At 28.5% G+C, this 11,575-nt stretch overlaps 1 protein-coding gene across 1 annotated transcript; it reads left to right on the forward strand.

Annotated features, from left to right (window-relative positions):
- The first annotated feature begins 5,195 nt into the window (after positions 1 to 5,195).
- Positions 5,196 to 8,208, forward strand: LOC101502135 (BURP domain protein RD22). Its single transcript, XM_004498486.4, has 3 exons — positions 5,196 to 5,358; positions 5,508 to 5,613; positions 7,107 to 8,208. The coding sequence occupies exons 1-3, from the start codon at positions 5,320 to 5,322 to the stop codon at positions 8,105 to 8,107; spliced, it is 1,146 nt and encodes a 381-aa protein (XP_004498543.1). The 5' UTR covers positions 5,196 to 5,319; the 3' UTR covers positions 8,108 to 8,208.
- The last annotated feature ends 3,367 nt before the right edge of the window (positions 8,209 to 11,575 follow it).

Raw genomic sequence — 11,575 nt, forward strand, 5'->3', positions numbered from 1 at the left:
CGTATCAACGATGATTGAGGGTGTTTTTGTGTTATTATTTAGTTTAAATTTTTATTAAATAAAATAATAAAATATTTGAAAGAAAAATTGGTCGGCATGGAGCATTGACTTGCATAGTCCATATCGGACGGGTTAATTTTCATAAATTGCAGTCCGATAACAAAGTGAATCAAATCAAACTGACTCATTTATATGATCATGTCCTTCTGACCTGAGTAGGTCGAACAGGCCAGCTCATTTGCCTCTCTTTCTCTTTTGTGTTATTGTGTATAATGTGAGACCAACTATTCTTCTAGTTTGATTGATTACTCGAAGACATATACTCTATTCGTCTTAAAATAATTGACTTATTTGCAAAAAAAACAAAATCTTAAAATGAATGACTATTTCAATTTTTAATTGTACATTTTAATTAATACTATATGTGTCATTTTTAATGCGATATCTTTGACTATGCATTTATGCTATTGATAATGTATCAATACCTAACAAAGATAATTTGGTAAAAAAAAGTATTATTTTCCTTTCATTTATTCATTTTTCTTAATATGTGTAACATGATCAAACTCAATCATTTTGGAACGAGGGGAGTAGTATAGGCCTGTTTGTTTAAGATTTTAAAAACGTGATTTTGACTTTATATTTTTAAAAATGATTCTAATGAGAACTTATTTTAAAATAGTAGAAGTTGTTTTTTTAGTTATTTGTTATTGATAAAAAATAAATTGACATTCAATAACTTAGACATTGACTATTAGATATTTTAACATGATAAAAATCACATTTTTTTTCAAAAAGGTATAGTTCAAAAATGATTTTTATAAAGAATTTATCAAAATAATTTTTCATTTTAATCATTTTTTAAAAAATTTATCATTCAAAAAAAGTTATAGCAAATAAATGAAATATTTAAAATAATATTTTAAGATAAACTAGTGAAATTAATTTTTATTTTTATTTTTAATTTTAATTTTTTTAAATAAACGGACCAAATATATATATATATATATATATATATATATATATATATATATATATATATATATATATATATAACTGTATATTATCTATAATAATAGTTATTTCCTCTCTAAAAATAAATAAATACGTAGAAGTTATGTGGTTGAGAGGTGTGGATGTGAAACTAGTTTCTATCGTTCAATAATTGACTTCGCAGGTAGCAACAACTAGCCAGGACAATTATTTGCTTGAAACAACGTTTTCTTGAGTAATGTTATTAAATTTGACATAATATAAATATAATATTTTGTTATATTAAGAATAAAATGTGATTATATGATATTGTATTTGTGTTTTATTTTATGCTTCAATAATATTATATTTCTTATATATGGGGAGTACATCAAATGAGAGGATGAATTTTATAATGAGATGATTAAATCTTGACTACACAACAACATATATAAATGATCAAGATTAGAATAAAAAGTCATGTGACTTTTTTAAGTGATTATGTGTCACTTAAATAATTTTTAATTATAATCATCTAAGTTATTCAGTTTAATAATTTAATATAAACGATGAACTTTATTATTTCATTGATGTTATTATGCATATTAAAAATATATTGAGTAAATTGCGGAATTCAATATTGATATTTAAGGATTGCATCGGAGCATGAAATGTATCCAATTTGAAATAATAAGGGATTGTTAATAATTAAAATAATTTGATATGAATCAAAATAAATAGATTTTTTTTTAATTCATTTTGAATTGGCATAAAAAGTTATGGATATAGAATGATTGAATAATTAGTCTTCATCGTGTGCGAATATTCGTATCTAAGTTGGGTGTCAATAGTTTAGCACACTTTTGTTATGATTAATTTGGCTAATGATTTAGCTAGGAGTGTCATTCTCAAGGACATAGTTTTTAATTTTAGTTTTCTATTTCTCGTGTAAAAAATAAGACTACTTAATAATTTTTTATCCCATACAAATATATACACCACTTGATGACCTCTTTTTTTTGTTTATATGATCAATAAATCAACACTTAATTTTCATCACTTTTGTACTAATATGTTCGCACAAAATAATTGTGATTATCAAATGTAACATCTCTTAAAACTAATTCTTCAAAGACACTCTTAATTTTATTTTTATTTTTTCAGTCTCTTACCAACAAAACAAAAATTATTCTTTGGCATTGTACAAGTCTGAAGTTAATTTCATGTGAAAATGACTAGCAAATGTCGTCATGCATTTATGCCTCAATTAAATTTAGTAGTTGATTGTTATTAGATGAATGGTCATGGTCATATATGTCAAACTAACTTAATCCATTATATTTTTTAGGTGTGACGAGTGTAGTCACTTTAAATAAACTCGTACGTATGGCCACGTGTTTGTATATACATTTTATGTAATTATATTGGTAAATTCTTTAGTAAATAATAACTTGATATCATCACGCCAAAGGTGAAAATAATTTAAAATTTGATTCGTATGGCCATGTCCCAATATCTTGTGCTAAGAGTCCATTGATCATCATTTATAGATACGAGGCACTTGACTTCTTATTTGAAAAGTTTTTATAAATTGATTTTAAAGATGTTGTCTTTTCTTTTAGTTGTGAATAAGATGGAATGATCATTTTATTTTTAACCACATTATTGAAGTATATATATATATATAACTAATTTATGTTAAGTTATGCTTTAAACGTTCAACAAAATAAAACATAATTAATAGCATGTAAAAAGTTTATGCTAATATGTTCAACTCCTGCTATGTTACATTTCTATTAAATCTTTAAAAGTGGAAGCTTTACATTTTGACCTTGAGAGCAAGAGATTTGTTTCTCTTTGTAGAGCATCATCTTTGTTGAGCTTAAGATTCACAAAGATATCAGTAATTATTTAAGTTTTAGGATATTTAGATATTTTGCTTCTTCTATTGGTATGATCGTAGATCTTCATTTTCTAAAAAGACTTATAATTTTCTCACTTTTGTGGAATATTTATTTTCATTTACTTGCAGAATATATAACAATTTTAGAATATTTCAAACACAACGTCAATAGATTTATCTTTTTCCATTTTGAACATTTCGTATATTTTACTTTTAATTTTTTTTACAAATTATTAATATCATCCTTTTCTCATGGTACATATCAAGTAATCTCCAGATTTTTGATCTAGTGTGTATTGCCCATTTTGTTCTTTGTTGAAATATTGTGTAGAAATAGTTGTGTCATGGGTTGAGTGTAACCATTTTCAACTATTCCCCAAAGTTCAAATTGAATGGACAATAGGTTTTTATTTTATCCTTCTATGTTCTAATAGGCATAGTATATTTTGTAAATAATGGTGAACATTGTATACTATTATTTGTTTAGGTTGAGTGTTGATTTTGTTTGTCACGATAAAATGGATCTTTTCTCTGACACTATTAAGTGTTAAACTCAAATATTGGACATTAGTATCAACTAAAAGTGAAGAAAAAAAAAATACACACATTAAGAGGAGATTGAATTATAGTTTATAAAATTTGTCTCAAAAACATTTATAAAAAGTTCTTTTCAAAAGATTAAGTGATGAATCCTTAATTTAGATAAAATAATATTTTTAAAGATTTTAACAAAAACAACTTTATTGAAAAAACGTCTTAGTAATTAATAAATCTACATGCAGAAATAAAAAATTAGAAAGAGCATAATAGATATGCACATCGATTCATACTAGTTCACATAGTCAACCTAATAGATACCTCTAATCTCTTCTCTATTCTAGAAGAATTTTTCCACTATTCAATTTTGATTGTCTCTCAACCTATACCTTGCACCTACTAAGAAACTTGCCTTCACTGGACAATGATATAATTATTACATCAAAAAAGATTATTTAGCTTCTTAATTTGTTTTAAAACTCTCAACATGAGTTGTTTTCAAACAATCAGAAAGTTTGTTCAAAATTTCTAAGAGTTTTTTACATTTTACATGCTTTAAGATGAATTTCAACAAAGTATTATTTATATGCAATTGATGATTTTGAAACATCAAGTCTTTAGTGGTTTTTAGACCCTTTCCAAGGCAATAATAATATTACTCACAACGTCCTTGTTTGTCTTTGATTTTGTCTTCATTAAAGTAGTAAAATCACAATTTGTACAAATTTACATAATGTGGTTGTATGAAGTAAAAGTTGTTTCAAGAAAATGGACTGTGATAATTGAACACAAGCATCAATTAAACAAGTTGGAGATGCTTCTTTGAAACTTCATTAATCTTAATGTGTTTACTTCTTCAAACCAAATGGTTGTTCTTTAAAGAGTCTAAGTCTACTGCCATGTCTTCTATCACAAGCATGCTTTTGTTCTTCATAATAAGAGGAAAGATTTTGTTCTTATTAACTTGAGGCAATTTTCTTTTCTTCTTAACCAAAGGCAAGCATTTGTTCTTTTCTTGATCAGATGAATACTATGTACTAATTGCAAAGTGATTATTTATTTTCCTTTTTGCTTGTTTAGAAGTTTTTGTCCTTCATGATTATTTTTTCATGGATATGACCATCATATGCAAAGTGATGGTAATCATTGTCCTTCATGATTTCTTGAGGATCTTCTCAATTGATATGATCATTTATACACTCAAGGAAATTTCTCACATAACATATGATAAATTGTTCACTTAAATATATGAGTTATTATTAAAATTAATTAGAGGCTAGAATATCAATTCTCTTTGATTCTAACATTGTCTTCATCTCATATTATGTGTGTCATGTAGAGTGTGCACATTTTTTAATAAAATAATTAGGTAATTTACATCTACCAATTTTTAGTACAAAATAATATGTCTAAACTAAAATATTATTGTACTTTATTTATTATTTGTACACCATTTCCTTGCTATTACTTTACTCTATTACTTTTATTCTTTCAAAGTATCTATTATAATAATTAAAACAATTAAAACAGAAGCTTCCAAAAAAATTTATCTTGGATAACTCAAGAATATATAAAGTTGAATATATGGTACTAGTACTGGTATATGTCTATTTTTCACTCTTTCAGCAAGCACCAAGTGGCCACATTCTAATGGCAATTAATGTGGGTATGCTAGGGACAGTTGAAGTCATTAAAAGTATCTCAAATTTGGTAGTCAGTTGGAATTCAACCATACAACCGACTATATCTATAATTCATTCCCCCAGTTCCTAATAATTAAATAATAAAACTATCTATATAAATTATGTGTGAGGCCACTTAGGGATCTTCATTCTATCTTGCTTTCCTATAGTTCGCTAAATTACTTTCACTTACCATTTAGTTGGAGTTTTTTTTTAATTTCCACTATGGAATTTCCTTATCTATCCATCTTTATATCACTCAATGTAAGCATCAATTTCCAAACTTATATTCTAGCATATGCCTAATATTATTCCTATAGTTTCTTCTAAATTATTATTTCTTTTTTTGTTAATAAAATATTTTTATTATTTTATTTATTAAATATGATCGTATGAAATATGTTATATTGCAGCTTGCACTTGTAGCAACCCATGCTGCCATACCCCCTGAATTGTACTGGAAGTCCAAACTTCCCACAACTCAAATGCCAAAATCCATCACAGATCTCCTTCACTATGGTTAGTATATATTTCATCCTTTTTTTTTTATTTTAAAGAAAAAAATTTATTTCTATTTACTTGTCATTTTTAAATTTCAAGCTTATATAATAACTACTTTTTTCTTTGTTAATTTTATCTTACTTTATCAATTATCTTGAACAAAAGATACTTTTGGCATATAAATGAACATAGGAACTACTAAAAGAATTCAAATAATTACACTTAATTCAAATAATCTAGAGGGTTCATAAACCACTCATATTTTTTACATAATCAAGGTTATTTTATAGTTTAGTTATGTTAAGTGACTTATGAGGTAGGAAAAATTATATCAAACTCTTAAATTTTTATGAAAAAGTTATAACAAATGTTATGTCAAAAAAATACTAAGAAGGATAATTAAATTGGTAAAGATATAAATTTGATTCTTAATGTTGATGTGAAAATTTTATTGATAAATAATATGTAACTATTTATAAAAATATTTTTTGAATCGTGGGATTTTGCTTGACTATATAACGTATCTATAAGTTTGCTTTAACTTTTTTTTCATTAATTTATGCTACAAATACATAAATGTTTCTTCTTATTCTTTTAGAATTATAAAAATAGATAACACATAAGTATTTAAACTACATGCACTTCATAACAATTGTTTAATCAACTACCTATTTGGATTGATTTATTTTGTAGGATAACCATTTCTAAGATTGTTTGGGACACCTTATATAATAATTTTATCATATGCCCTTAAGCTAAATAGAAAGTTGCCTATCAAAATATTAATAATTTTACTTTACTTTTTTTATTATATAAATTGCTTATACATAAACACTTTTATAATATATCTTTATGTTATTAGTATTTAATTAAGTTGGTTATCTAAACAAAATCTAACATATTTACACAATTTAATTTGGCATATTATACTTAGGGGTGCGAATAGGTTAGTCTTTTCAAGTATCATAGGTCCATTTTTAAGGTCTACCATGGCATTTTTGAAAACTTGACAAGGCCTAAAAACTTATTTAATAGTCTACTTCACAACTTTTTTTCTCAGAATCTACACCACTCATGCAATAATCGGTGTAGGCTCTAGTAAATAACTAACAAGATGATAAGTCAATGAAATTAAATTCTATTTTGAAATTTAACATGACCTTTCAGATAAGCTAATTTTAAGTTTAGATGATATTCTATTTAAATATTATTTTATACTAATGCATTTAAATATATCAAAAATTGACGTAACTCAGTATGTTTAAATTACATAAAATGTTAATAAAACTAAAAGACTTTTTCGATGGTATGAAATCTGAGTTTTTTAGTTAAATAAAATTCTAAAAAGTTTTGATACAGTATATTTTAAAATAAAATTGGCCAGATTTAGGCATTATGCAGGCTAAACCGTAAGCCTCTATCCGTCGCCACCTATTTCTGCCCCTATTAATATAGAATGATACAATATGATTTGGCTTATGATGATCAACACAAACTATATGAATGTGCAGATTGGACAGAAGACAAAAGCACCTCAGTTAATGTAGGAAAAGGTGGTGTCAATGTTGATGCAGGAAAAACAAAACCAGCAGGCACCTCGGTTAATGTAGGAAAGGGTGGAGTTCATGTTGATGCTGGAAAAAGAAAGCCAGGAGGCACAGCAGTTAATGTAGGAAAAGGCGGTGTTCATGTAAATGCAGGTAAAGGTAGAAAACCTGGTGGAACAACAGTGAATGTTGGAAAAGGTGGTGTAAATGTACACACAAAAGGAAAAGGAAAACCAGTACATGTTGCAGTTGGAAATTCACCCTTTAATTATAATTATGCTGCAAGTGAAACACAATTACATGATAATCCAAATGCAGCCTTGTTTTTCTTGGAAAAGGATTTGCATCAAGGAACAAAATTGAACATGCAATTCACAAAAACATCAGACAATGAAGCAAAAATTTTGCCTAGAGAAGTTGCTAATTCCATACCTTTTTCGTCAAACAAAATTGAAACCATCCTTAACCACTTTTCCATCAAAGAAGGATCAGAGGAATCTGAAATTGTGAAGACCACAATCAATGAATGCGAAGAAACCGGTATTAAAGGAGAGGAAAAGCTTTGTGTAACATCATTGGAATCAATGGTTGATTTCACTACTTCTAAACTTGGTAACAATGTTGAAGCTGTTTCAACAGAAGTGAACAAAGAAAGTGATTTACAACAATATAGAATAACACAAGGAGTTAAGAAATTGGGAGAGAAGAACAAAGCTGTTGTGTGCCACAAAGAGAATTACCCTTATGCAGTTTTTTACTGTCATAAAACAGATTCAACTAAGGTTTACTCTGTGCCTTTGGAAGGTGTTGATGGAAGCAGAGTTAAAGCTGTTGCTGTGTGTCACACTGATACATCACAATGGAATCCTAAACATTTGGCTTTTCAAGTACTCAAAGTTCAACCTGGTACTGTTCCTGTTTGCCATTTCATCCCACAGGATCATGTTGTTTGGGTTTCCAAGTAAAAACAACAATTTCATCCATAGTGGTATCCTTGAATAATAGCTACTATATAGTAGCTACTTCAAACCTTTAAATTATAATACTTGCGTTATAAGTTAAGTTATTTAGTGTATCCTAACTAATATAAACAATGTTTAATTATGTTATATGGTTATAAGTTTGTGATGTCCATGATGTATTATTATATGGACAACATGTTTTATGGTTTGTACGACTTGATGTAACGGGTAGGAGTTTCTCTTGAATTTTTTTTAATAAAATTTTCTTATAGAAAAAATATGTGGAAAAAATCTTGTGTGCTTATTATATGTACATATAGCAGCACTATATCTGTTCTAAATGGAATACAATATGCAATAGTGAGACTTGCCTCAGTTGCTTTAATTTGATGACATCTCTGTGTTTTAGGGTGCAGCTAGGTTAAAACAAAAGAGGGAAGGAAATTTTTTTATTATTATTGAAACTGAAATAGTACAAACATATACATATACATATATATATATATATACAATGATGTCAGCTATCTAATGAATGCAGAGAATAAAAAAAATTAAGAAATAAATCAAATCAGAGTCATTTGATTCTTTTCCAAAATACAAACAAACTTAAATAGAAAATCAACTAATAAACACAATCATATCATATCTAATTACTCTATGTCAAACTCAATAGCAAGAGATGCCTTCAAACTTTTTATTTCACTGGAGTCATCCCCAAGGATAACAATATAGCCATTTTACGTAAACGGTCAATATAGCCATTTTACCTTCAAAAGAATGTTTGACAAACATGGTGTGATCGTTTTGACACTGAGAATATCCCTGCTTCTTAACAAATTGGGTGAATTTTTCAAACCACGCTCGAGGTGACTGTTTCAAGCCATAAAGAGACTTCTGAAGCTTGCAGACCTTTTGGTTGAATTTAAAATCAAACCCCAACGATGAATCCATATAGACTTCCTACTCTAAATCTCCATTTAAAAACGCATTTTTTACGTCTAGCTGTTGTAATGGCCAATCCAAGTTAACAGCTAAAGATAAAAGAACTCTAATGGTGTTAAGTTTTGCAACAAGAGCAAACATTTCGAGTAATCAATACCATAAGTTTGTGTAAAGCCTTTGGCAACTAATTTGGCCTTATACCTCTCTATTGATCCATCAACCTTGTGTTTTATGGTGAACACTCATTTACACCCCACAGTTCTCTTTCCTCTAGATAGATCCACCTCTTTCCAAGTTTGAATTTTTATAAGAGCACCCATCTCCTCCAAGACATCTTCTTTCCACTTAGGAACCTTAGAGCTTGTTGTATATCTCTTGGGATCTCTATTTTTGTCACTTCACAAGTAAAAGCTCTAAAAGTGGGGGACAATTTGTCGTAAGATATAAAGTTAGAGATAGGATGTTTTGTACAACATCTTATCTCTTTTCTAACAGCAATTGGTAGACTAGAATCATCAAAGGTAGGTTCTAAAGGGACAAAATCATTGGGAACACGTTCAACAAAAACAAGATTATTATGATCAGAATTTTCAGAATTTTGAAAGGGTACAACAGAATTAGAAAGACTCTGACCTGTTGGATCTTTGGATGTTTGGCAGTGTTGAGGTTTTCTTCACTGAGGCACTTTCTTCCTTAAGTATATGTGGTCAAATAGTTGGATACCTTTGTTACCAATCTCCAAGACATTTTCTTAAATATTATGTTCATGGCTTTCTTGACTAGATTCACCCAAGGATTTTGTTTTGTAACTTTCCTCAATTTCTAGTAGTTTCAAATAGGATTCTATTATGTTACTTTTCTCACAATCTGTTTTTTCCAAATTGTTTAGAAAATCCAGATTTCCAATTTTAAATATTGAACATTATCTTCTTCTAGTATCCCCCCTTGGAGATGATTACCAAAAAAAGGAGTTTTTCCAAAAAAAGTGGCATCAATAGTCTCAAAAATCTTTTCGGAAAAAGGTTCAAAACATTTGTATCCTTTTTTATTAGATGCATAGCCAATAAAAACACATTTTCTTGCTCTAGGCTTAAGTTTTCCTTGATTCGGAACATGAATATGAACAAAAATAGTACATTCAAATATCTTTAAGGGTATAGTGTATGAAAGTTTATTATTAGGAAATAAACTTGTGAAAACATCAAACGGAGTTTTATAATTTAAAATTTTGGTAGGTATCCTATTTATCAAATATGTTCCAGTGAGAATTGATTATCCCCTAAGATACTTTGGAACCTTATTTTGAAACAACAATGTCCTAGCAACTTCAAGGAGATGTTTATTTTTTCGTTCAGTCACTCCATTTTGTTGTGGAGTATCCACACATGAACTTTGATGAATGATACCTCGTTGTAGGAAAAACTCATTTAAGTGTTTATTAAAATATTCCCTTCCATTATCACTACGAAGAATTTTGATTTTTACTTGAAATTGGGTCAAAATCATTTGAAATATTTTTTTGAAGATATTTTCAACTTCAGATGTTGTTTTCATTAAGTAAACCCAAGTTAATCGAGTGTGATCATCTATGAAGGTAATAAACTATCTTCTTCCATTAGGAGTAGGATCCCTACAAGGTCCCCAAACATCACTATGAATTAATGTGAATGAACTAGATGGTTTATACGCCTGAGGAGAATAGGAAGAACGATGATGCTTTGCAAATTGGCAAACTTCACAGAAAAACTGATCTAGATTTTTATTCTTAAAATAATCGGGAAATAAGTGTTTCAAATACAAAAAAATTGGGTGTCCTAGCCTATAATGCCATAACATTATTTCTTCATTATTATGAACCAAAACTGAATTGAGACAATTACTATGAAATTCCTCTTTAAGATCAGCCTCATCATCGAAGAGATAGAGACCATTAACCTCTTTAGCTCTGCCAATCATCCTCCCTTATTTCAACTCTTGAAATTGACAATTAACTGGGTTAAAAATAACCAAACAGTTAAGATCTTGTGTTAGTTTGCTTATGAAAAGCAAGTCACATGACAAATTTGAAACATGGAGGACATTGTGAAGAGTTAGAGTTTTAGAAATAGAGATATAACCAACTCCAGCTATGGTGGAAAAAGTACCATCAACTATCTTTACCTTTTTATGACCTACACAAGTAAATGGAAAACAATTTTGAGCAATCTATCATATGATTAGTGGCTCCAGAATCGATGGTCCATGGAGTTTTTTAATTTGGTTTGGAACTCGAAAGAGCATAAGCGAAAGGTCGTCTACAACAATGATTTCCAACAAGTTTCCTTAGTGTGCCATGGTCGTTTACAATGATTACACCAAGGTCGTTTTTTTCTTTCTCCATCTGTTTCATATCCCTTTGCAACCATAACAGAACTCTCTGTTTCTTGCACCCTTGTACTATCAGAGTTTTATAGCATAACTTTCCTTCTGGATTCCTCCCTCCTTACTTCAGAAAATACTTCTCTCAATGAAGGCAAAGGTTTTCTGTCC

The sequence above is a fragment of the Cicer arietinum genome, chromosome 4 (genome assembly GCF_000331145.2).
Source record: "Cicer arietinum cultivar CDC Frontier isolate Library 1 chromosome 4, Cicar.CDCFrontier_v2.0, whole genome shotgun sequence".
NCBI lineage: Eukaryota > Viridiplantae > Streptophyta > Magnoliopsida > Fabales > Fabaceae > Cicer > Cicer arietinum.